The sequence below is a fragment of the Polyodon spathula genome, unplaced genomic scaffold (genome assembly GCF_017654505.1).
Source record: "Polyodon spathula isolate WHYD16114869_AA unplaced genomic scaffold, ASM1765450v1 scaffolds_764, whole genome shotgun sequence".
NCBI classification, from domain to species: Eukaryota; Metazoa; Chordata; class Actinopteri; order Acipenseriformes; family Polyodontidae; genus Polyodon; species Polyodon spathula.
Window position 1 is genome coordinate 1141087 of NW_024472252.1, and position 26141 is coordinate 1167227.

General features: G+C 48.8%; 3 protein-coding genes across 6 annotated transcripts in view; 1 reads left to right on the top strand and 2 right to left on the bottom strand.

Annotated features, from left to right (window-relative positions):
* Positions 1-113: 113 nt before the first annotated feature.
* Positions 114-8352, bottom strand: nsrp1 (nuclear speckle splicing regulatory protein 1). The gene is made up of 6 exons (XM_041241090.1): positions 8276-8352; positions 7692-7779; positions 3043-3099; positions 2590-2718; positions 2099-2306; positions 114-1778 (listed from the first exon to the last, which is right to left on the bottom strand). Exons 1-6 carry the CDS (start codon positions 8293-8295, stop codon positions 970-972), a joined length of 1311 nt encoding a protein of 436 aa, XP_041097024.1. The 5' UTR covers positions 8296-8352; the 3' UTR covers positions 114-969.
* A 1121-nt stretch (positions 8353-9473) lies between these two features.
* LOC121308647 (EF-hand calcium-binding domain-containing protein 5-like) lies at positions 9474-22248 on the bottom strand. Of its 4 annotated transcripts, none has more exons than XM_041241166.1 (20): positions 21667-22248; positions 18466-18763; positions 17842-18114; positions 16652-16808; positions 15814-15877; positions 15651-15724; positions 15407-15562; positions 15107-15206; positions 14202-14489; positions 13908-14107; positions 13584-13740; positions 13175-13452; positions 12732-12883; positions 12307-12535; positions 12023-12175; positions 11742-11848; positions 11165-11418; positions 10435-10664; positions 9899-9995; positions 9474-9801 (listed from the first exon to the last, which is right to left on the bottom strand). In XM_041241166.1, the coding sequence occupies exons 2-20, from the start codon at positions 18720-18722 to the stop codon at positions 9599-9601; spliced, it is 3429 nt and encodes a 1142-aa protein (XP_041097100.1). In that variant the 5' UTR covers positions 18723-18763; positions 21667-22248; the 3' UTR covers positions 9474-9598. The 4 variants fall into 4 exon arrangements, with proteins under 4 accessions (XP_041097100.1, XP_041097098.1, XP_041097099.1 ...); XM_041241164.1 differs by lacking the exon at positions 21667-22248 and adding an exon at positions 19405-20247; XM_041241165.1 differs by lacking the exon at positions 21667-22248 and having other exon boundaries at positions 18466-19113.
* Positions 20335-26141, top strand: part of LOC121308645 (protein phosphatase Slingshot homolog 2-like) — a 34399-nt gene continuing 28592 nt past the window's right edge. Inside the window, exons 1-2 of the mRNA XM_041241161.1 lie at positions 20335-20486; positions 24818-24861. Coding sequence (XP_041097095.1) covers positions 20424-20486; positions 24818-24861 — 107 coding nt within the window. The 5' untranslated portion in view covers positions 20335-20423. The remainder of the gene's footprint in view (positions 20487-24817; positions 24862-26141) is intronic.

Here is a 26141-nt window from a genome sequence, read left to right on the forward strand (position 1 = left end):
GGTTGTGCGAAGCCAGAATGTGCGCTCCAGCACTCACACTCTCACAAACACACAGACAAGTCATTAACAAACCTCCTTTATCACAGCACAGCAGACAAAGACACACAAGCAGCTCCTTCATCACCCCCGGGTTTAATCTTTCAAGATGCAATAAAATGCAATGAAGATACAATAGTGTGCACACAGCCTGCTGCCACCCAGCACTGCCTGGATTCACCCAGAGACAGAACCGGGCAAGAAGGCTGTACATTTAATAATGTATCGCTCAGAGCGTGCAAAACAAATATTACAAAAAAACAAACACTATCCACAAGTCCCTTTCACTAGATCAAGTACTTCAGAGATGAAGACAAAAGTTTCAATCTTATCAGCTGATATATACATGTCCCATTCTGAACCCTAACCCCCTGTGGGAATCTACTGACACTAGAAAGCCTGGTTTCTAGCATCCTCACACTGTAGCCACTGTTCAGCTGGGTGTTACTGATGAACTGGTGCACAGAACATTAGGAAGGTAAGGGGCTGGAAAGAAAGGACCTCTTGTACTATAAATAGACTACTGGGATGTGAGAAGGATACAGGTTTTACCCAGGCTTGGCTTGCGGCAACACAAAAAACAACCCAAAACGTAGTCTCTTGTTAATGATAACTTTAAAACAAAACAGATCATAAGATCATCAAAAACACAATACTAAATAAAGGTCAGCAAACCCCACCCCAGTGTCTTTTCACTCTAAGTCAGTCCATTCCAATTCTGACCCAGGTTCACCTAAACAAGATGATCAGATTAAGGACCTACACTCCATCGCAACACTGCATCGTGACCTCCGTCTCGTTAACATCTCAATTACCAAGACACCTTTAACGTGAGCCTGCCCCTGGGGCCTGCCGTGCTGTCGAGCGGTGCAGAGCTGGTGGGTCCCGTGCACTGCGGGAGCTTCGAGTGCAGGCCTGGAAAACCCGCTGTGATCAGTCCTCCTCCTTCTCGATATAAGTCTTAGCGGCCGAGCGACTCATCTGCCTCGCCAGGTAGCGGTCCCGAGCTGACAACACAGTCTCCTCGCTGCTGCGCTTGGCGAATTTATTAACTCCGGGCTCTGGCGCCTCTTTGCTGCCGCCTCCTGGCACTGTGGAGGAACTGCTGCTGCCGCCACGGCTGTGTTTCTCTGCTGGGGAGCCTCTCTCCTCCTTTTCCTTCACCCTCTCTCCCTCCTCCACTTTTACCTTCTCTTTTGGACTGGCTGCCCTTCTGCTATCTTTCTCCTTTCTCCTGTCTCTCTCCTCCTTTCCCCTATGGCGGTCCTCTCTGTCCCTGTCCCGCTCGCCTCTGTCCCTCTTCTTCTCCTCTCTCCTGCTCCGGCTGTGCCTGTCTTCTCTCTCTCTGTCCCTGTCCTTGCGGTGTTTCTTCTCCCTTTGTCCTTCATTCTCCTTCTTCACCATCTCCTCCTCGCTCTCGGACGAGGGTGATCTCTGGCGGTACTGCCTCTTGGAGTGCCCGCTGCTACCTGCCCCTGCCCCTGCCCTGCTTGCTTCAGAACTCCCCCCCCTGGTTTTCTCCCCCTGCTCTTCCTCCCCCTCACTATCAATCTCACAGTCTGCGTCTTTATCTTGGTTGTCCTGTGTGTTGTGGCCATGCAGGGATTGACATTCCCTCGCCTCGTTGAGCTGGGGATCCCCGCGCTTCTCCCTGTCCGGCAGCTTCTCCTCTCCCACAGTCTGGTTCAGGAGGTGTCTGTAGAACCCGCTTAGGTCCTTCTGCTTCTTCACATCCAGCGCAGCTGCAAGAAACACGCAGGCTGTCAGAGCACACCAGAGTGAAGAACATTTACAAACACAGCCAATGGGCCATCGTTGTTAGTCTGGTTCGTAATAGCTGACTGATCTCAACTTTGCCTCAAGGATCCCACTGCTTCAGCATCAACATGGCTAGGTAAGCCATTCCACACCCTCACCACTACCTTTATAAAGAAGCGTTCCGCAAGCACTTCATTAAAAAAAGTACACAATGCCTTGTTGACTAATCCAAGTTAACAGAGCGTTACAAAGGACCCCTGGAGGCTCAGCAGACGCAGACAGCCCCCCGCCCCCCCCCCCTCACCCTCGATCGCTGCCTCCCTCCTCTCGCTCTCTTCCTCCTTCTTTGTCTCCAGCAGTTTGGCGCGGTATGCAGAGGTGACGAAGGCTTCCTTGTCCTGGAACTGCTCCCCCTCGGCCTCGCGCTCCAGCTGGATCTTCCGCTCGTTCCTGCGGTCCTGCTCCTTCTTCCGCACCTCCACGGCGCGCAGCAGGCTGGCGATGTACTTGGGCTGGAGAGAGAAGTGAAAAAGAACGTTTGTTTCTTCTCCTTTTACAGTTACAGAACGAACAGCAGGTTACCAATTTACTGGAGAGAGTGTGAGGGGCGAGAGACAGAGAGAAGCACAGGGTACTTTCCTTTGCCTCTTAGCTCAGAAGAGGAGGGGTGGCCAGTCAATTCAATTCAACGTCCATTGCTGTGGCTCAGTTTTACCAATACCTCTCTCCTGAGCATAGCTTTAGAGGCAATGACACACATTCACAGACAGACAGGACAGAGCCAGCGGCCTTCACCTTCTTGTCCACCCCGGCCAGCCCTTTGGCACTGCTCTCCTCTTTCTTCTTCTGCAGCTCCTCGTACACGCTGTCATACTCGTACACACTGGCGTCCTGCTCCAGAGCCTTCTGCATTTCCAGACGCGTCTGAAACAAACCAGCACAGCGCTGGCATTACTGCTGCATGTGCAAAGGGACCACATGCTGGAACTGTGTTGTGTTTGAGTCGGGGGGGGGGGGGGGGGGGGGGGGGGGGTGGTGGTCACGACACAAGATGCCAACTCCACTTGTCATGTAGTATTCTATTCAGTACACTGGGGTGGTTTCTTTGCAAGGGCGATATACAAAGAATGTTACCCAAGACTGCTCGATCGTGCCTGCGATACAGAGGGCGCGGTTTATCAGTGATGAACGAGGGTATTCGAATGAAAAGCTGAAACTCTTTGAAAAAAAAAAAGATATTTCCCTCACCTGTTTCATCATTTTTTTCTTGACGGCTTCCTTTTGCAAGCTCTCGCCAACAGAAGTCTTAATAAAAAAAAAAAAGAGAATTACAAATATGACTAATTCCACTTGAATTAATTGCTGATCGTACCAGTGTTTATTTGACATGCTCTGGGTGAACGGCTCCATTGTTTTGATGCAAGGTTAACTGGAAGCCTGTGTGTGCTGCTCCCTTCACCTGGCCCAGCTGTCTCCCATTGCAGACACTGTGGAGAACCGTTTCATCAGCCCTTAATAAAAGGAGCAGCTATTCAGTGCATGCACTGAAGAAGAAAAGCAAACACTTCACACAAGGCAGCCTGTACAAGCTGTGCAGATACACGGGCCGTTGGGTTTCAATCCGCTCCCACTGGAGGTAGCAAAGAATGGGACACACTCACTCACTCAGTCTCTCTCTCTCTCTCTCTCTCCCTGCAAATACAGGTGGGGCACAGTCACCACTGCATGTATTGAAAAGAAGAAGAGAAACAGACATGTCACAGAGAACAAATGAGATCAACGGTTCTCATACTGGCTAATTCACAATAGCGATTCTCCCTCGCTGGCAATGAGAACCCCTGCAAGGCGGTTGTGTGCAGCTCGGCTCAATGAGACTCACTTATTTCTGATACCTCTCATGGCATTGTCAGGAAACCTGCTATTAACATCATGAAGCGCGAGTTATTGAGAATATAGGATTCGTGCAAGACAGGTGGCCGTGGTCTGCACACACACCCAACTTGGCAGGAACATTAATCAGCGGACGGTAATGAGAGTGTGGGCAGATGGGGGGGGGCTATGTTGGTCCGTTCATCTGTCCATCAAATTTTGATTAACACAGCACACACACACCCCCCCGAGAGGCGAAGGGACAGCCGCAGAGGATCAGCCAGCAGCCAGCACCCTGAACTGACAGCCTGTCGAGAGGAGCAGGTCTAAAACAAAACAGCGCGCAGAGAAACAAAGAGGCAGAGCGGGCTCACCTGCAGCTCTGTTTGCCCAGAGTATCAATAGCGCAGGAAACCCAGACAACCCCCGTTCAAACACCTCCCGCGGTTTACAGGGGCAATTTCCTGCAGTGCCAGGAGACCTGATTGATGGGCACTTCCTGAGCTCTGCCTGCCCTTATCATCAGCATCTATATTAAATGCGGCACTGCTCGGCTGTCTCCAGACGAGCCCAGTCTGTTTGTTTTCAGTGAAGCTGTCTTTCACCTCAGCTCGGGGTGGCACCAGCGCGGCCCCCCCCCCCCACCTTTTATTTTTTTAACATTGAATTTCTTTTACACAGACAATTTGATCCGCTCTTTATTGTACAGTCTTTATTTGAATCTTGACAAACACAGCACTCTAATCTACAGAACACCCTACAGCTACTGCATAACAGATGGAGCCAAGCCATGAGCTCTACAGCACGTTAGCAGCTTAGTTACCCCTGGGTCTGGGTTCTGGGTCTGGGTGCATGCGAACTACGCATCAGCTGTAGAGTCACCGTCGTCTCACCCAAAGGACGGAGCACAAGGAGGTTCAGTGACTCGCTCGGGGTCCCACACAGCGGCCGAGCTGGGATTTGAACCGGGGACCTCCTGGTTCCAAGCCCTTTTCTTTAACCACACAGCCTCAGTAAACTCCCTGATTAGAGAGCGCTGCCCTGGCAGCAGACCTGTCAGTGCAGTTACTGCTTTATTAATTCAATATAAACTGGTAGCCACTTTGCGAGACAATTAAAGCAACATCCTGCTGATCTGAGACGCTGACTTTCTTTTCTAAACAGTAAACGCACTCACTGTTCCACTGTGCTGTGTGATAAGGCACGGCTCATTTCACTTCGGTAAATAAACAACGTTGTAAATGACGCCTCCTGCAATTAAAAGCTATAGATTTTTCCTTTGCTTGTCTGTTTTATTGTTAATAAAAACCCCTTTCCATTTAACTGGGTTATATAACTTTGATAATCTTCAACAAGCAGCTGAATAAGGTCAAGTGGAAAATTCAGCTCGTTGTTTATAAGAGACAACATTCCAGCAATGAGAGAAGTCTCATTTTTTTGTATTATTTTTCTTTTTCATAATAACTCTGTAGCGCGCCCCCCGACTTCTGGCACGTCCCACACTGCAGATTTAGACAGTCGCTATAATAAAACATTGCACACATGTTTCTCGGCAGCATAAACAACTCGTGGAGTCTGATAAGCATTCCTCAGGAAGCTTAATAAAGCTCTCTTAGGGAGCGCTCTTGGGCAGTGTCACAGACGCATGTGAAATCCGCTTATCCAAACGTGGTTGCTAAAGATCACACAGCAGCAATGAGGCCCGTGCTAGAACACTGCTGCAAACTGCTTCAGAAGGGTTTCCCCTCCTTGCTTTCACAGGTCTCTCCTTTAATAAAGGAACAAAGTTGCAAGAAAAACGTGTTTGTTTCTTGTAAGCCTGCAAGGTGTTCTGAAACCCTTTAAACTCCAAGACCAGATTAGCAGGTTTAAATGCCAAAAAATTCAGCTGTGCAGAACAGTAAGGTAAGTTTGCTGGCCTCAGCACGAGGTCGGTGGTGCAATCCATCACAGGCTGCCAATTGACAGAGAGGACTGTTTTCAGCCTCCTGTCCAGCACCTTACACAGGAAAGCATCCTTCTAGTGCTCTTTCAAATCAGTTTAACGATCGATCTGGACCTGTTTAACCAGCTAGAGAGCCCTTGAGATGCGCCTGGTGCAAGACGCTGTAGTTAAAAATACATTCGGTGAAGCAGAGGTAGCGTACATCAGGTTTAATTCTTAACACAGGGAAGATTAACTGAAGAGGACAACCTTATCTGACCAAAGAGCTCCAAGAACCAAGAATGTTTAAACAAAAAACAGAGGATCTGCAACGCTGTGTGTCTTTCATTTATAGCTGCGTCAAGCGTTAAGGATACATTACAAAAAAACAGCAACTTGATATTTTTAACATCACTTGATGCAACAATGCTATGTGACATGCCTGTTGGAGCAGGTCCTTCCAAATCTACAAGGACAGCATTTCTATCATTACAACAGCATCCTGTTTACAATGCCGTGCCTCAAGCCTGCCACGGGCTGGAGAGAGCCACAGTTTCTCTGAGAGCAGCTCAGTGGTACTGAAGAATCACCCCAGAGAGAATAACCCTGGTCTCCGAGACTCCTCTAAAGAGAGACCCCCCCCCCCCAGGAGGCGTCTGCTGCTCTGCACAATGCCCGTTCTCCACTGGGCTCCAGCTCTGCGATTCAGCCCTCGCTGTCTCCAGATACTCTGCCGATAGCAGCAGGGCAGGCAGGAAATGAATCCTTTTCCAAGTGCACTCCACTTATCACAAGAATGCGGTTTGGGGTCTTGCAGAACTAATGAAGTAATTTTGCACCGAAAGAAGAAATCTTATCTGCCCCCAACCCCCCCAAATCAGCCAGCTTGGGATTACTATCGCTTTGAGTTTCAAAGGGAACGAGCCGCCTATCTTTTTCATTAAAGTCTCGAAGCAGAGAGACAGAGAGAGAGAGAGAGAGAGAGGGATGGAAACCTTGCATGCCCCCTACCCGTGTTGCAGTTTAACTCAGGAGACATGTACTGGAGCCTGGCTGTCTGTCTCTGTCTGTTTCATCACCTACAGATCTCTACCTGCTTACCTGGGAGTTTGAAGATGCTCTACCTGAATGCACCTTTTAAAATAGATTGAAAAGTAGGGGGTTGCAGGATCAGTCATTATAACAAGTATGCCTGTAACTTGCACCCTGTGTAACACACAGCATAATATGGCCTATGTGAAGACACACGTCTCCATACATCTCTACATCACGATACTCTCCATAAGTCGCTCCCCCATCGCACAGTGGTTTGATCCATTCCTGGTTTTAGGAGTAGTTAAAAAAGACACGCCCAAGCTTGTTACCTATACACTGCGGCTAATCAAGCATGCATTAAAACCAGGAATGGGTGAAACTGCTATGCAACAGGAGTCCTGCTTCCATCCCTGAACTGTGTTAAATAAAGAATGAGGCAGGCAAAGTAATGAGGCAGCCAGAACAAAAACTAAGAGGACAAACAAAAACTAAAAAAAAGTCGCGCGCAATTGGAAAAAAGGTAAACTGGCTGTTTGGACAGCATCGTCTGCAGACTCGCCGTGAAAGCTGCAGGGTCAATCCTGCCGACAACACTGCCCTCTGCTGGCGCTGGTGTGTGACTAGCATCAGCTGTAACGTGTAATCACTGTGCACCCGGCGGAGAAGCCGAGGATGATCGATCTTCTGCCCAAGCCTATCAACGTTCTTCATTTAGAATGCACTCCATTCTGTCTCTAGCAGCTTCATGCAGCTCAAGCTGTGAATAAACAGAACTCCCACACGCTGTCAGAGCAGGCTATATTTTTACAACACTTAGAAAACATATTTGTTAGTTTCATTTTTTTTCCCCCACTAGACCTGACTCTCTGAATAAAGCTGTAGTCCTCTCATATAGATCCGCGCTCTGGAGCCACCTAGCGTACTCTCAGCGGTACTGCAGATAAGCTAACCGCTGCCATAAACAGGCCGTCACTGTAAACATATTTAACCCCGAGTCTCGTCTCTTCCAAGTGGTTTAAACAACGTGCACAGAACTAAACACCAAATATCATTTAAACCAAGACCTTACCTCGTCATCGGAGTCATCCCCGAACACCGAGGGTCTCTGCAGAACTGCTGTCTTCAGCTGGCCTTTCTTGGGCAGAATCAGCCCATACCTTTAACACCACAAAAAAACAAAACAAACAAACAAAAAAAAACAACAGCATTAACGCACAGCACTCACAGACATGAGGAGAGACCAGAGGAATTCTTTCTGATTGTCAATTTACACTAATTATCCAGCGTGCATGCGAGCTCTGTGTGTGTGTGTGTGTGTGTGTGTGTAAACAGACTCTGACCTGCACTGTTATTATTCACAGACCGCCGATTCTTAACTGTCTATGAAGGGTGTCGGTGATAAATTCATGCACCCTATTTGCCCTTCACATTGCAAACACGATTCAAACTTTAACAGAACACTTTTTCAAACCACCAGCGTTTTTCACGTCAATATATACCGTTAACAGCAGTGGCTAGCTGTCTAACGATTACCCCACATCAAATGCTCCTATAACAGAAAAAACCAGCACCCTTAATTTAAACAGATCCTAGATACGAATAACATGACCCATTTGGAATGTGTTTTTCCCCAGAAATGCAAGCGATACTCACTGCTTGCTGGGAGCAGCCATCTTCCCCGGATGAGAATTCAGCGCAAGCCCTCACCGTGACGTCATCGAAAGGATTCCCTGTTGAAGCGCGCGCCGCTACTGCACTGGGAGGCGGCTCCAATAAATCGCCATCAGGTTTGGCTGAAAGCGATTCTTTTTTTTTAAACAGTTATTAAATAAAGCTTTTCAACGCACTGGAGCCCCCTAGTGGAGGGTCTCTGTTTTTGCCTCCACGTTGTTTTGGTTTCTGCATGCGTGCTCTGTACATTTACCGTGCTTTCCAAACGCTGCTTCGGGTTTGCATGCTGTTGATTCCTCTATAAGGAATGAAACGCCCTTCTTTTCAAAAGAACCCACACAGGATAAACTTATGTAAAGCTTACCACAGCCCTACATTCACACAGAAGAGCAGCCGAACCAGACACAAAAACACAGCCTTCCACCTTGGCAACAATCCAGGGGCTCTGGTTCATTATAATAATAATAATAATAATAATAATAATAATAATAATAATAATAATAATAACTACAGTTTGGACTGTCAAAGTGCTGGTGGAACACAAAGAAATTGCCCCAGCGATACTGTCTGTCACAAACTTTAATATTGTGTTTTTATTAAAAAGAAAACCAAAGACACAAGGCTTTATTAAAAGATGTAATCTGCCGTGTTTATCGACAGTGTGTTCCGACGACTGCCTTTCACAGCCCTGCCAGGATCTGCAGCGCCTTCCTGTGCATGTGGCTTCCCTATCTGCATCAGGCCCGGGAGGAGAAGTAATTATCAGCCGGGTCACTCCAGGACAGCTCCCTGCTTATCGGGCCCTCATCTCAGCCTCATTGACTGATGCTCTCAGGCAGATTGCAGTTCAGTTTCAGAGGGGAGGAGTGTGACTCAGGGGAGCGAATTTTTAGTGCATTCTCAACACTCCCATCAGAGTGATTTTTAAATGTTGTTTTCTGAGGGGGGGGGGGGGGTCTCCATCTGGACCATTCAGCTTCCATGACAGTAAACTTTAGCACTGCAATGCAAACGCATGCACAGAGCTCCCTCAGTCTTTCACAGATTCGATTATCTCACGGCAAGGCCAGGCTGACACTGAAATTGTAAGGAACGTTTGCAAATTGACTTTTCAGTATGTCCCAGTTTTTGATGTGTAAACCAGATAGCGAAATAAAGAGAGGGCACTATTAACCCATGAAGTACCAGGACAGGCTTGTGTTCAGATATTTATTACAAATACTACACATGCATTCCTACAAATACACAGAGCTTTCCTTCTATATTCAGCAGGGGAACAGTAGTGTCTATTTTAAAAAGTCGCTCCTACAGCTGGTGGCTTTCAGTTTCTTGCTGTTGCTTGGGGTGGGGGGGGTCCTTCTGCAGTGTGTCAGAGTTGGAGGGGGCTGGCTCCCGAGACTGACGCAGCTTCTCAGCCTGCTCCAGCAGGGACAGACACACAGACACCCAGTTATAGAGGTGCTCGGCTGGGAGCGACCCGTGCTGCCACACCTCTCCACGGGGAATACCTGCCGGGGAATCACACGTAGACAACACAGTCAGTCAGGCAGGCAGGCAGGGCGGTCTGGCTGAGTCAAAGCGTCACATGACACTGGGGTTCCTCACCTGCTAGGCATGCTGCCAGCTCCTCTCGCTCTACCTGCACCGAGTGGGCTGTGGGGTCAAAGTGCAACACCTTTCGGACCAGATCGCTGTTCACCTTCTGAGATTGGTAGGGGGGGGGGGGACACACTTCAGTGTTGATACCTTACTGTTAGAGAGACTTCAATGTCACTTCTATGATTCTGTTTTTAATAGAGCTTCAAGCCATTGCTGGATAAGGATCTGGCTTAGCATTGCAGACCATCGCCTCGATAAGTGGAGCAATACTTCATGAACTACCATGCGTTAAGAAAACATTAATGATGAATCATACTGATTGTCTAAATAAAATTGCCTTGCTCTGCACTGTACACTTACTGCTGTATAAACTCTATCATATATGTGCCACACTGCTGACTTTGATTAAACAGTTTAGCAATATCCCTAATGGTTTAGTGATTAAACTCCAATATATCATCATCTACTAATATCTACCAAATAATGTATCGCGGAGATCAGATTGGAGCACGATAATAAAAACGAACAACAAAACAGCTCACCAGCCTGCACTGGCTCCATCTGTCAATCTCGGGAGTCTCCTCCCAGTGTGGGTGGAGCATCAGAAGCACCGCCCTCAGCACCTGGTGCACGACGGGGGGTGGGTCCTTGTAGCTCTTGAGCTCGGCGAATGACTGGTGGTCAAGTCTGCGCACGCAGCCCCGCAGGTCCTCCAGCATGAAGCGAAGAAACAGGAGGGCCACTCGCTCCTCCCCACCGGCGCCCTCTGCCTCTGCGGAGGGCAATTACACAAGGGATAAATCATTACATCACCGCTCCCTGACAGCACTCTCAATACTTACTGTGGCTGTGCTGGCTACAGGACCCTAACCAGAAATATTGAACTTGTAGGTTAGATAAAGGATCAGGAAACTGTTCTAGATTGTCGTTGGCATGTTTAAAAGGTTTTCCACTGTATTTTTCCACTGTATTGTTCCACTGTATTTTTCCACTGTATTTTTTCACTGTGTTTTTGCAGTTTTACCCTGCTTTTCCATAGCTATGCTTTTGCTATGGGAAACTTTAATAAGGGAAGTCAAATACAGCTGCCATCTGAACCATTAAAACAGGGATCTTCCTGGTGAGACACACACCTCATTAGAGTTAGGATTCTCTAGGCAAGCCCAAAGCCAGGTACATTAAGACAGATTAGGGACAAATGATAATAAGATTTAGAGAAGAATGACGAGACGTGTCCCCTGGCCCTTGTCCCCTGTCCCTGTCCCATCTTACCGAGCAGCCTGCTTGGCCTTGCCAGCCCGGAAGTCTCCCAGAGCAGCTGGCAGCAGGCAGCCTGGACCATGCGCACCATCCCCTGCAGGTCCCTGTGCTCGTGGGGCCGCAGCGCCCCCTGCTGCCCGCAGCTGAGATCCACCACGCCCAGCGCGCGCCCGCCAGGGTCTCGGAGCGGCACGACCACCCGCTGCTCTCCGTACGCCACGCGGCTCAGTGTCTCAGAGCTGTCACAGCACTTGAACAGGTAGTCCCTGCGCAGAGAGGCAGAGCGGGAGGAGGGGGCGCTATTACAGTTCTGCTAATACTTTCAAATAACAGCTGCAAACTCGTAACGAATCCCCACAGGCACACCACAGGAATATCTTATGCAAGTCTTCTGAGCTCCGATTCATTTTCAATTCAGCCCTACTCACTTATTTAGATTTAATGACCTGTATTCATGTAACAAATGATGCTGATCACATGACTAAAGCCTGCGTTTCTGAGTTTGTGAGCCGTGTTATTTCACGCAGGGTTAAATGCTGTGTTTTGTTGCTGTTATCGGGTGGATTTTGCCCCTCTTGCGGTGCTGCACCTGAAAAGGTGGTCTCTGCGTCTCAGGCTGGCTGGGGAGGAGAGCAGACGGGAGCGGCCTGTCTGACTGTCCAGAACCATCATCTTCCTCAGTGTGTAATCAGAACCCTGCAACAACAGACAGGGGGGTCAGAACGTCTCAGGGGCGGGGATCGCAGGTCACGGGATCACAGGGTGTCACTGGGAAGTCAACCATTTAGAGACTGACACAGAGTCCCGGGGCGCTGCCACTCTCTCGTTCAGTTTGTGGAACGGGCGAGTTCTGCCAACCAGGGATCTTACCGTCTCTCCCGCCGGCTCCATGAGGTACGTGGTCACGCTGCGCACGCTGGGCGCCCGGCTGTACAGCCAGGAGGTGGCGCTGTCCACGATGCAGAGGATGTTCTTCAGGGAGAGGACATGCTGGAAGGCCAGGCTAAACGTGTTACCGACTCCCTGCAGAGAGAGGAGAGGCTGAGACAGAGGAGAAAGAGGAGAGGAGCAGGAGATTGAGAGAGGAGTGGAGAGTGGAGGAGGGAAGGCTGGCTGGCTGGCAGGCAGGCAGGTAGACACTCTGTATGAAGCACCTGATAGAATTCGATCTCATGCCGGAGAAAGATGTTCCTCTCCTGGGGCTCCCTGAGGGTATCCACACCCAGCACCCCGATGGCCCTGCCGCAGGGGTCCCTGAGGGGCACTGCGACGAACGAGCCCTTGCGCTCCTCATCGGGCCGCAGCGTGTTCCAGAACTGCACGTTGCCGTGGAGACGGACACGGGGAACGTGCACAGGCTTCCCATCATCCATTGCGGTGAAGCTGGGGGGAGGGGCCAAGAAAAACCATCAGCAACTCCTCCACAAACAAATCAGGGCTCCAAATGCGATGCTGACGAGTTTCCAATGTGTTATTAAGAGAGCCATAAAACATTAGAAAGGCCATTGAAGTGGAAATATCTTTCCCCCAGGCTCCTCTCACAGCGCCCCCTACATTACAGGAGTCTCTCTGCCGTTACCTCACTCCCTTCTCCATGTCTCTGGTCAGTTCCTTGTTCAGCACGTAGGGGGCGTCCTCAGCAGTGCAGGCCGTGTAGCGCAGCCTGTCACTCCCCTCCAGCAGGGCGATCGAGGCGCTGATCAGCTTGTTGTTCCCATGAGCCTCGGCGTCCTGACAAAGACAGGCACGCGACAGGATGGGTAACGGCATTGCTTAAGAAACCGCTTCATCACACCCTCAATGCCCCCTGGATTCCGTGCAGTCAAAATGCCTTATGTTCCCTTCCTGCTGTTTCATATTGGCTTTTCTGCCTTGTTTTCAGAAAGGTTGCAAGTGACAGCATGCACACACACAAACATGCATGCGTGCGCACACACACAGACGTGGACTGCGTCACCTCATTGCCCCTCTGTATTGCCCTCCTAGCCCCTCTCCTAGCCCCTCTCCTGCCCCCACTCTCACCCGGTGCAGGGTCTGGAACACGGCTCGGTACACTGGCTCCAGGCTGGATCCTCCAGTCAGGGCCGCTCTGTGAATCTGGTGCAGCCACTTCCTGCGCTTGGTCCCCCTGGAGCGCTCAGCCAGGGACCGCTCAGCACTCTCCGCCAGGAACTGCAGCAGCCTGTCGAAGCCCCCCTCCTGGCCCCCCTCGGGAGGCAGTTCCGAGATCACAGCCTGCAGGAGCACGTGGAAATCCCCCCGGGAGAGAGAGGGGCGCGGGGGGCCCAGGCACTCCCACGCTGCCAGAGACAAGAGCGGGGGAGACTCTGAGCAGGAAACCAGGGACACAAGCATGAAATTCCTGTTACTGTAAATTAAAGATTCAAACGCAGGTAGAAAGACCTGCCTTTGAAGCCTCGCTGTGCCTCACCTCTGTTGATGGCCCCTCCCTCCGCTCCCTCCTTGTAGCGGCTCAGCGCTCTCTCCACCTCCCCTCGCTCCAGCAGCCCACTCCCCTCGTTATCGCACTTCTCAAACAAGGCGTCCAGGGCGAGCCGGCGCTGAGCCAACACTGCCTCCTTCCGCGTCTGCAGCACAGAGAGAGCAGCTGCACTACAGGCATTTAATACAAGCCAGTATCCAAACTCAAAACCCCACCCTCCCCAACCCCAGACCCTTCTCTGCCTCCCCCCAACCCCAGACCCTTCTCTGCCTCCACCCTTCAGTTCGTCTTTAGTCCCCACCCACACGCTACCTTCTCCAGCCTCTTCAGCCTCTCCTGCTCCGTCTCGCGGTACCCCACCCGCAGGTACCCCACCAGGCTCTGCACAGCGTATTTCGGGGCTGCCTCTCCCAGGAAGGTGTCCAGCAGCTGTAGGAACTGAGGCAGGTCGAGGGCCCTGCGGTTGAAGGCGCTCACCCCCCTGTGGGGCCCCAAGCTCTCTGGGTCAGGTTCTGCAGAGGGCAAACACACACGCAGAGGCACCTGCAGGCACTGTGGCTTTGTGCAACCTGCTCTGGCTTTCTAACTGCGACAGACAGCACTCACCTAGACCCAGAGTCGTCAGATTCAGACCACCTTCCTCTGACTCGTCGGAGTCTGTCTCCTCAATCTCAATCCCTGATGGGGTCCGCTCCTCTGGGGGTCGCCCCTCTTCCCCCGCAGGGACCCCTAGCTCGCCCACCCCCTCTTCTCCATTGGCTGGCTCTGTCTCTGTGCTGGCTGCGATTGATGGAGAGGGTTCCCGGGTCTCTCCCGCAGTCTCTTCCTCTTTCTCTTCGGAGGGGTTGTTCCAGAATACAGTGGAGTCCAACTTGCCTGGATCCCGAACTGGCCCTGGGAGCGAGAGGGGAGGCAGGGAGGATCAGAATTACCAGACTGTGCAGAAATATACAGCATGGTCATAGGGTCAGGGTTACCATGTGACTCCATGTACACTGGGACAATTTGGGACCGTTCAGACTTTTCAAGTCACCCCAATGCATTCTGGTTTTACCTGTCCCAGGTACCATTCACAGCAGGACTACACTTACCAGAATACACTGGGGTGTGAGTTGCACTGTGTCAGACTGTCCCAGTGTACACGCTGTCATATGGTAACCGTGATACGTGGGATCACTGGGATCACCTATTATGAAACAGACTGATTAAAAAAGCTGTTAATGTCACTTTTTAAAATGCACTGCAGTACTGTTTAAACCCCCTAGATGGGGCTCTATCCCCAGCATGTCAATACAGTGGAGAGGAGCAACGTCAACTCAATGGGATTCACATCCTCCTTGTCTTTTACTCCAGCGCACTTTCCACAGAACTAATTCATTTGTGAAAAATGAAAAAAAAGGAACTGTTTTTTTTTTAAACTCAATATCTTTAAAAAAAACCTTTCTCTTATAAGGACTATTTCATATTTCCCGATTCATGATTCATTGTTTCAGATCTATGAAGATCCTCACAGCTCTGTGGGTTGTGCAGCGTGACTCTCACACTCTTGTCACACCCGTCATAGAAACCCTCCAGCGTGGCCAGAACCCTCCGTCTGTCCAGGAATCCTGTCTGCAGGGACAGAGAGACATGCAGACAGACAGTCAGGCAGACAGACAGACAGACAGTGGTCAGCACTAACCGCTCACTTCTCAATGAATTGGGATACGAGGTTAAAACAAACGGTCTCAAAGTGTAGTAAAGCTCAGAGAGGCGGTGCGAAGAGCCGCACACCAGCACACCTCTGGATCTCGCCGCTCGTCTGGTGGTACCTTTGCGCTGTCGCAGTCCTGGAACAGCTGAGAGAAGGTCTGTCTCCAGAGCTCCCTGTGTTGCTCCCGTCGGTGATCCTGAGCGCAGAGGGAGAGGTGCAGCAGGAACCGCTCGAAATCATCGGTGGACAGACTGGCGATAAAGCTGAACACGTACTGGGGAGAGGGAGAAAGAGAGACGCTGTTGCAGCATGGCAAACCACGCAGGAACCCTTAATGGAGATGGACACGGCCGGGCACTCACCTCCTCAAAGTGCTCCTGCTTCAGTGTCTGCTGAGAGTCTTCAGCGGAGTCCAGCTCCCGGTCATACTGCACTCCTGCAGGGAGACAGCAGGGGGGGAGCTCAGTGCAAGGAAAAGCCTACTACAGCTTTACTATATTAATAAGGAGCTCTGAAGAAGCTCACCTGTTCTCTCTGGGGACAGGTCAGCGCTGGAGATCTCCAGAAACGCCCTCAGAGCGTTCTGAACCTGCAAAGTGATCAAACGAATTTGTTATCGACACGGTGACAACAGTAACAGCTAAGGCAGTGTTACATAACAGCCTGCGCTCAGCAGAGGGGGCTGTTAATGTGTCTGTCCGTCCATTCATTCAGCAGCTGGATTCTCCAGGGCAGTGCTGATTAGAAGTCTGAGGTGCATGTGCTGCTCATGCTGGTCTGCTGTGGTGATGTGCAGTACAGATATTGCATTCGATGTTGAGGGCTGGACAACCTGCAGTGCAACAGAACAACTGAGATATAGTAAAGTGGGTATTCCTGCTTCTTCAACACCATCCCAATTCCCTGGATGATTCGTGACCCAGAACAAAACGATGAGGTCTGTGCTGAAAGACAGCAGCGGTAACCAGTGAAGACGCTCGCTCTCTGCAGTAGACAGGAGCCTGGGCCTCCTTCCTCCCCCTCCTGGTTTGGCTGTAATTAAAACGGTTTTTTCCGCGTGTTCCTTTACGCTAACACGGACCCCAGCTCTTATCTCTTGTCCCGTAATACTAATCCAGACCCTAATTGTCCTAATCTCTCCATCATCCTGCTGTGATCCCAGTTTAATCCCATCGAATCCCTGCCCTACATGTGAGTCTGCCGGCCTCTTTCTGGCTTGGATCAGATGCTGTGCCTTCGATTCGGTTAGCAGCTCTCATGGGCTGGTTGGTGAACAGTAAGTTGCTGTAGTCTACTGTAGTCTACAGTCCCATCGCCGCGTGGGCATCGCCCTGTGTGCAGTGCGCCCACTCTCATCCCTTACCAGTCTGAGCTGCAGGGTCTGGTCTGGCTCCAGGCTCCACTCAGTGAACTGTGCCCTCAAAGCCTCCTTCCTCCTCTCCCCCACCTGGGACCGCACCCTCTCTGCTCTGACCTGCTGCTCACGCGTCTCTCGAACCCGCAGCTTCATCTGGACCAGCCTGCAGCACAGACACGCAACAACACAATATATGTTAGCGGTGTATTAAAGATACTGAGCTGCTATCCCTGAATAAACGATTTACATGGGCAGAATATCAATGGGATTGCATAGGACTGCACAGACACCCATTGGAAGGGGCTGCAGGTCACTTTGCGCTGTCTGAGCTGCAGAGGCCTGTACTGGGAGAGATCAATCAAGGGGAGGGCCTCCACACCACTGCCACATTACAGGCTTTATGGGCTGTGAAAATAAATGGGAAGCCATCCGCCCCAGACAAATCACCCTGGCAGCCAATGAGCCACGGTAATCAGACAAATAATGGAGGTAATAATGGATATAAATTAGAGGAAGACAGGCTCGGCCTGCCGTTAGCTGTGAAAAGAAGCAGCCGTGAGTCTGAGTCGTACAGCGGAGAGGGGTCTTCTAGAAAGCAGTTCCATATCCCTGATTCTAGTTCTAGAATCTGGTTGTGCATTCCTTGGATCCTCCTGTTCTACAGTGGATGTTTTTTCCGCATCACAAAGTGTTGGATTTGCTTAAGCAAATTGTCCCTGTGCTGCACTCTATGTGTTTTCCAATAAGGGCTGATTACTGAGTACTGCCACTAGTCTAGGGGGCTTCTTGTAACATACAGGTTTTAAGAGGGTTTTTTTTTTTAAAAAAAACGAATACGACTAGAACATAAATATTCTTGAAATTATTTAACTCTTTGTGGACACATAATAAATATATATTTTCATTGAATTTCAATTTTTTTTCCCATGGAGGGATAAAATGCCATCCTCATATGTTAGCATGTATTTGCGTCTTCTGTATGTCCCCCATGTAAACACTAGAAGACAGTTTTCTTGTCCCCGTCCCCATATGAGGGCTCCGTTGTCTGATGAAGGAACAGGAGTTCAAGCTTTGTGAACAGGATCCATTGACCTCAGTCACCTGATCGGATGGTGAACGCGCCGGTCTAGACCAGGCGATACAGTATTTTCGGATTGGGTCCACGCTGCCTCTGCGCAGACAGCACACGGACTCACCTGTTGTCCTCCAAGTCCACCTGCTCTTCCTTGAGCTGCTGCAGCACCTGCCTCAGCCCCCGGGTGTAAGGGTGGGAGGGGTCCAAGGGGCAGATCTTGGGGTGGTTCCTCATCAGGTGCTGTGCCAGGTAATTGATGGGGTTAAACTCCTGCTCTGCCCCAGCCTGCCCCCCTGTAGCCCCTTCCTCCAGGAGCTGTCTGTTCCCAGCCTCTGTGAGAAGCTTCTCCAGCCCAGGCAGCAGGGTAGGCAACAGCGCCTCAAGAAGGTACGCCCTGGGGGGAACGACACGACAGCAAGGGCTGGCATCTCAAAGCTAGTCAATCTTTACTGACAGGTAACTTACACTTACACTCAAAATACAGAGTTATCATTTTTCCAGAAAGTTTCAGCAAGAAAATAAATAAATAAATCCAATAAAATTACCCAACCAGAAATAAACAACTCGGACATTTCATTTTGAGGGCTAGTGAGTTAGTTGAGATGTTGTTCCTCTTTATAGAGGAAAATAAGTCTACTGACGGAGTATGGCGTGTTGAAAGATCCAGCATTGATTTATTTGCACATGTTAACAGCTATTACTAATCAAATAAACAATAAACCGAAACTGTGACAACTTTCCTCACCTGGTGTGTGCTGTGTGCTTGTCTGGAGTGAACCAATCACTGGCCAGCACGTCCACTGCGACACGCCTCTCCAGTTTTTGCCCCGCCTCCCGCTCCCTCTTCAGCTCAGCGGCTTTCCTCTGCTGCAGCTCTAGAGCTTTCCTGTGGACCTGGGCATCCAGGGTGACTTTCCAGTCCTGTCCAGTCCTTGGGACCCTCTCACAGCTGACAAGCTGCTTGGAGCCTTTGGGAAGAACAGAGCCGGAGGATGCAGCCATGTGTGTGTGTGCGTGCGTGCGTGTGTGTGTGAGTAGTACTCCTATGGGGGCAAAAACAAGCAAGAAAGCCTAACTGTAACGTGCAGTACCAGGTACGTCACCGTAACCAACATCCACAGGGTGTATAGAAAAGAGACACCCATTTTAATCTCAAGTGGGAGTAACGGAATAATATGGAAGTCAACTACCAGGGGATTCTATCGTTTTGCACCCAAAGAATGTAGCGGGACACCCCATCCTGGGTCCATGGCAACAACCAAACTGAACTTCAGGTGCAGACTGCAGTAACACATTTAGGAAACACTGTGGCTCTCCACTCGCTTCTTTCAGATCTACTTAATGTTCTGTCCACTGAACCGAACACTCGCTATCCAACAGGAGTTCCATGAAAATCGTAAAAGTGCAGCTTTTAAGAAATGTTTTTTTTTTTTTTTTTTTTCTGATTGTTTATTTATTTGCTGGCTCTCATCGGGAGAAGTTTCAACACAATCGGATGCGCTGCGCTTTTTAAATCGTTTAATCGTTTATATTCGTTATGTTCTGCTGGAGAGCCCTTGAAACCTGATTTAGACTCATAACAACGGCTCGGAATTGCCTTTAAGAAGTATTTATCGGCAGTTATTAAACAAATCCATTCATTAATGTGTTAATTTCAAAGCAAGAAGAGCGGTCCTTCTCTCACCTTTACAATTGAGTACCAATCAACGGTAATTCCCCTCTCCACACAACGCAGGTTCAATCACAGCTCCAGCAGCATGCGTGTAATGATGAGTGGTCCCAGCTACCTTACTCACTGGCCCCCCTCTGTATCATCTGCATTCACCGGCCTCTACCTTAGTGCTGGGAGCGCTGCTAGGTGACAGGCAGGCAGTTTACCTGGGACTTAAGTTCCTCTCTCTGTGTTTGAGTGTATTGTGGCAATACAGGTTACAGTCTCTCTCTGACTCCCTCGTGTGTGTCTGTGTGGCCTGTGCTCAGCAGTGTTGTGTATACTGCAGGTTGCTAAGCAATGGATCCAGACGCCATTCCTGCAGGCTGCGAGGGGGGGGGGGTAGTTAGTAACTTCTTTATGAGTTACAGCAAGACCAATTACCAGCTCTCTGAATGTATTACATTGTTCTCTGATTTGAGACGTGTTTATCTGCAGCCGCTGTTTCAATACAATACAAAGGGAAACAGACAGGCGCTAGTCCAGCTCTGTATTAACTTTCAATACTTAGATATCTCTGTATGCGTGCTTCCACTATCGAGATGTGCCTGTGCTGGTGGGCACAACGTGAATAAACTACACTAAAACATGCACAGGAAATTGGTATGGTTTTATTGATGTATATATGTAAACGTGTTTCATTTAAAGTGCCATTTATTTATGTATGTATGTAACGAATTTTAATAATGAAATACAATAACAAATCAAGTGCGTATTAATTAATTTGGTCATTATGTTTTCAGTTACTGACATTGAAATCCTGTGTATTTTCAGGCGTGATATAAAGTATGAATTACTGACTGCGTGTGCGTGTGTGCAGCATTCACGAGTGGCCGCGGCCAGCATATCACGGGTCACCCTCCCGTTTGACAGGTCTGGTGGAGCGCATGCGCAGCGCACAGTCTGCAGCTCCCAGTCCTCTCAGAAGAAAACGCAGAAGCCGAGTCAATGTACCCGGAGTGATGTCTTTGCCGGTCCGCACCGACCCCTAAATGGCGTTAGTCACTGTGCAGAGGTCCCCTACCCCGAGCGCCACCTCCAGTCCTTCCGCCTCGGTGAGTTTCGCCTCATTTTGAGTTTTTTTTTTTGCAGATTTTTGGGTGGGTTTTCCGGGGTTTCGCGTCTTCGGGGACTGCAGAATAGTGTCCCACCTGAGCAGCGGTGCGCAGGCGCGCTGGTTCTGAGCCCCGCACACAGGCAGACAGATTTGCAAACTTTAATAATATTATGATGTTCTTCTTGTTATTTTTTTACTCAGCCGCTTGCGAGTTGTATCTGTATACATGCATGCAGATTGTACGTGCAATGGTCTGCGATCCTAATCATAGGTCGCTGCTCTCTCTTTCCGGTTAGTTTTGTTTTTCGAACCGCTAGCTTTTGTATAAATAACTGTCAATCTCTTGATCGGTTGGTAATTGATTATGAATTGGCTGATTGAAACGCTTAAATGCAATCCACTGTCGAGTAAATTGAATCGGGGGGGGGGCAGTCCCACCTCGCCCAGAATTTAGCTTGAGTTTAACAAGGAACTGTACAATATAATAATACAGTACTACATTACAAACATAGCGTAATATACAAATCTGGCAGTCTGGCGCCTGCCGGTACTGCTGTTTATAGGATGCCCCCCTGTAGTGAGTCGAATTGCTGGGAGGGATGTGGATAACGACTCTGTGAAATGTTTCCGAGCTACTGCACTGAAGTCTTTAGTTAAAATCTCCAGATTAGATCAGTCAGAGGTGTCCAGTGCAGTAAATGATGCTTTGCACAGTCATGTTGAGGTACAGATAACTGCTACAGCAGCTGCGGTAACCCCAGTATTAGAATTAACTCGCTTTGCTTCGTAAAGTCGAATGAAACCTGCTGAATAACGTTACGCTAACATGTTGAATTACACACCGCTTTGTAGTTGTCCATATACTTAACCAAATACTGACCTATTAAAAAGAAGGAGACATTTCGAAATGTAACGTGAAATACACTTCTGTCATGGCTTCCGGTAGACTTTTTTGCGATATCATTTTGAAGTTATTATTTTTTAATACAGCGTGTTAAATAAAAGATCTACATTATGTTCGTATTTATTTTTATTTTTTTTTCCATAATTATCTCAAACACAAACTCACCAACGCTAACCTCACTCGGGGGAGGAACATTTCCATATTTACGAGTTTTGTTTCAATATAACTTCAAAACAAACAGTGTAATTATTGAACCAATAATGCAAACACTCACCCCAGACGAGCTGTAACGCTTTAAATACAAAGTAGCAGCCGACACCAAACAAAAGACAAACTGTTTGAAATAAATAAAACAAAAACCGAGTAAAATCGAGAACCTGTTCGTACTGTCTAAGAAATCTCCCCAGACGGGTTTGACAGTTACCTGTGACCTGGGATCTGATCGTTGCTGTTTTTTTTTTAAATTTACGAGGCCCCACATACAGTATAATTGTATTTAACAATATCTTTGACAGATCTCTTTTAGGTAATAACTGTATTTTTTTTTTTACCAAAGCTGCTGTGTTGCTGGATACCAAAAAATAAACCTGTGTTGTTATCAGCCCCCCCGGGTCTAATACAAACGTTTAATGTTTTTTTTTTTGTTATACTCCGCTGTTTGGTTCTGAATCGGTGATCTTTCGTTCAATACGGTATCGGGATTAATATCTAGCAGTTTATTTATCTCAGAAATGCCTCGCTGTGTATGTTTGTATGGTTGAAGGCTGGGACGCTGTTTGCAGGCTGCTGGGTTTGCATTTCTTCCGCGGCGCTGAGGCCTGTCTTTTCATACTTGTCACCGCTTCTCCGGTACAACCGGGGCGGCCGGTGCGGACACCGCGTTACCGTTACTATTGCTTTCAGCACTGTTCGGGGTTTTCTTCTCTGTATTATTCTTTCTGTTTGAATGAAATGTTGTCCCCGTTCTTACCTCACGGCCATGTCAAGGCTCGTTTTAGGTTAGCTTTAAATGGGGTAATGTGCTGAGCCTGGGGCTGGAGTAGCTGCTGTACCCAGACACAGAGGCTTCGTCTCAGCCTAGCAGTTGTGAGCCTTTTGTTGTGGTTGTTAGGAGAAGTGTGTTGACCTGAGAGGGAAGTGTGTGCGAGTGTTGTTTTTTAACAGTAAAGTTTCAAATTTACAAACATTACCACTTCTCACCCCGGCTACAAGTTAAAAGATTCATGCAAACGTGTTGAGCTGCACGAGTGAAAACATTGTAGAGACACGAGTCCGTTATTTAAATGTGTGCTGATCTCTCCCATTGTACAGTATTTATTTGTTTGTTTTTTAAAATAAACTCTATAGTCCAGTGTGAAATGGCCATTTCATGACAACGCGACGTTTGCTGTACAGGATAAATGGTCAATATCAAGCTTTTTGATGGTTACAATTCAATGTATTAGGATAGACCCATCACCACAAGCCCTCAGCCTCCATGCCTCAAGCCTGCCCAGGACTGGAGGGAGCACTCTTTCTCTGGCTGTGTGGCACAGTTCCTGCAGCAGTGAGCTTTGGCTGTCATCCCCAGGGTCCATCTGAATAGCCTCTGTGTTTTGCATAGAGCATGCAAAAACAACAATACCGTGTGTCCTTCTGTGTATTGTAGGGAGTGGGGTGCACTGGAAACCCAGACTCTTAAACTTTGCTTCTCCCACTTTTACAGTAGCCCTCTAATTGTCCCTGCTTGATCAGGAATAGCCCGTGTCAGTTCCTGAGCTACACTTAATCCAGTACCACTGCAGTGCTTAAACCAACTCATTGCAGATCAATGATCGTTTTATTGTGGGGTTCTCCATCTCAATGCACACATCATATGTCAGAATGGAGTGGTTGGAGAGTGAGGGGTTAAAGTCGCAATGAGTATTCTGGGGGATCTCCAGCAGCTCTCAGTAAACATAGACAGTTTCCAGTCTGGGAATAAACAAGAGTCACATTCAGGACTGTGTCCAGACAGGGAGCTCGTTGATGAGATGAGGGTAGGGGACTGATCCCAGTAACTGGCTACAGAGATGTTTAGAATATGAGGAAAAATAGTTGCCAAATAACTGACTACAAGAAGCTTTCAGTAATAATATAGTCCACTTTATTTTAAAACAGTATAGCTGTACAAAACTGAAAAAAACAAAAAAACAAACCTGTTCGTAACTGGGGACTATAGAACACTACAGTTTGCACAATACCTGTACAGATGTTATTTGCCTGGCAACGGCAGGGGTAGATTGCCAGTGATTGGTTGGATTCCTCCCCATTGGTGCAGTAGATTGGTTACTATGGAAACCAGTTAATGCATCTGTAAGTGAGGTCAGTGACAGTTCTGGCCAGTCAAACACTGTGACCCATTCAAGTAGAGAGTGTGCATGTGTCTCTATCTCTCTCTCTAAACATGCATGTAGTCACTGTCACAGCCGGTCATTTTGTTTAACAGAGAGCTCTACACATTAGAGGCAGTAGCGGCTTTTTCAGGAAGTGGATTTGCGTGTGTGAGTGAGTGCGAATGTGTGTGTGTGTGTGTGTGTGAGAGAGAGTGTGAATGCATGTGTGTGTGTGTTTGTTAGGATCGGGGCTTCAAATTGTTTCTCACAAAGGCAGTTTCGTTCTGTTGCTTTCCTCTGCAGTTTGTCCATCTGTACGTCACACTTTTCGGATTAAGATGGATCTCAGAACTTTGTCAAGCTGGATCTTAAAGGATCCCAGTGATTCTGCCTCCACAGCGTGGCTAGGAAGCCCATTCCACCCCCCCCCCCCCCCCACTCTCTGCGTGAAGAAATGTGTCCACTACATTTCCAACTATGTCCTCTGGTCCTGGTTTCTGTGCTTATCAGCTCCTTTTAAGATTTGAAATACTCCAGTCATGTCCTTCTTTGTTCCAGGCTGAGTTGGAGCACCTTCAGCACAATTAATTCTCTCTCTCTCTCTCTCTCTCTCTCTCTCTCTCAGTTCAGAGCTGGGCTGTATAATCCACAGCCGGGTGGGGATTGGAACGGTTTATCCCTCCAGGGAAAGTGAACTGATTTACGGATCAGGAGAGAAGTAGATGAGTAGATTAAGTGCGTGGGTGTAAGAGAGGAGACCACTGTCCCCCCCTGTGGCTGCACGCAGTATGGCAGCCTCCTGTATTGAACGGGTTTCTGTGCAGCAGAAGGGTTTTCCCTCCAGCATCTTAACGCGTTTCTGTTTGAAAGCGGGTGACTGTGAGTTCACTGGACTTCCGTACAGCAAAGATTGTTCCTTGCATTGTGATTGCAGTCTGTCATATCCACACTAATGGGTGTAACAACATCTGGGACTTCCACAGTGCATGCGTCTTTAATGGGAGCATAGCAGAGCTGTAGTGTATGTCCCTGGAGGTCTGGATGACTGATTTATTTCTGTTTCCTTCCCAGGAGGTTGACAGTGGGGAGGAGGAGCGCCGGTCCCAGCCCCGAAGGTAAGAGTCTACTACCCTTCTGCTTGCTCTTTCTCCATCTCTCTCTCTCTGAGCTCAGCTTACTACATCTCTTCTGAGCCTGGCCTCTGAGATGTGCAGTACCCTAACAGCCCACCAGGTGGAGCTCTGAACTCAGTTTTAACAGCGGGTTGCATCTGAAGTGGAAAGATGTATTTTTCTTAGTGAAGCAAGATGTTTTGAAAGTGACTGTATATTTAAAGCTGCTTTGTTCTCAAAACAACTTGGCGTCAAACATACCTTGTTCTCGACGGTCGGTTTGCGTGTTCAAAATTCAAGCTGTTAAAATGCAGCCCCCACCCCCCCTCACCTGCTACCAAAATGCAGTGTTTATTATACTAGTGACATTGTGCAGGAAATGCGATACTTGGCATACTTCCACCCGGGCCTGTCTGTGCTGTGTACTCTAAAAGGCCACGCGCTGGCTGTGATTGGCTGCTAGGGTTTAACCTGGGACACTTCCTGGTAGAGACTTCTTGGGAAGTGGGGCAGGCTGGTCACCTGACTCCAGTCAACACAGCTGGGTAAGTCCCTGGCTGCCTGCAGGCTCCTGGCTGGACCGGCTGCACCCAGACCTGTTTACCACAGCTCCACTTCCTCCTGACAACTTGTGGCTGTCACAGGATGGACAGATTGCCTTGGACTAGTTGCGCAAGCTGTGCAGAAATAATGTGCTGTAGATTGTGACAGACGTCCTGGATCACTGGGACACTTGTCATAAACAAGAAAAGTGGGACATCATTGGGTAACACCCTTAGAAAATCCTCCTGTCGGTAAATCCTCACCGGACCCTGTCTGTAACACCCCAACCACACTTATTGAACTGAGTTGGAGTGTCAAGCTAATCCATTGCTTTGTCCTTTCTCTAACCGCATTTCAGTGCACTCTGCATGGCTTGCTAAATTTGCCGCACAGCTTTAGCAGTGTGGACAGCCCAGTGCAGTGCGTGTGGTCGGTGTAGCCGTGCAGCCCTTAGCCCTGGGGAGACCGCTTCGGTCTTCACTGCCCTGAAAGAGGCACTAGCCACAGGTTTAGCTCTCGTTGAGAGTAGCGACGAAAAACACCGGATTGGTTTCCTAACGGGTACTTTCATTCTGGTTAAGCCAGTCACCTGGTCACTCTGCTGTTTGGATTTGAATAAACATAGAAAAATATTCACTTGAAAAAGTTATTCAGTGCCAGATCTCGCTGCTGAGGGTCAGGGAGGGCGTCCCAGGCAGTGTGATCAGGACCACACAGTGCTGATACAGGGCTGGAAATCA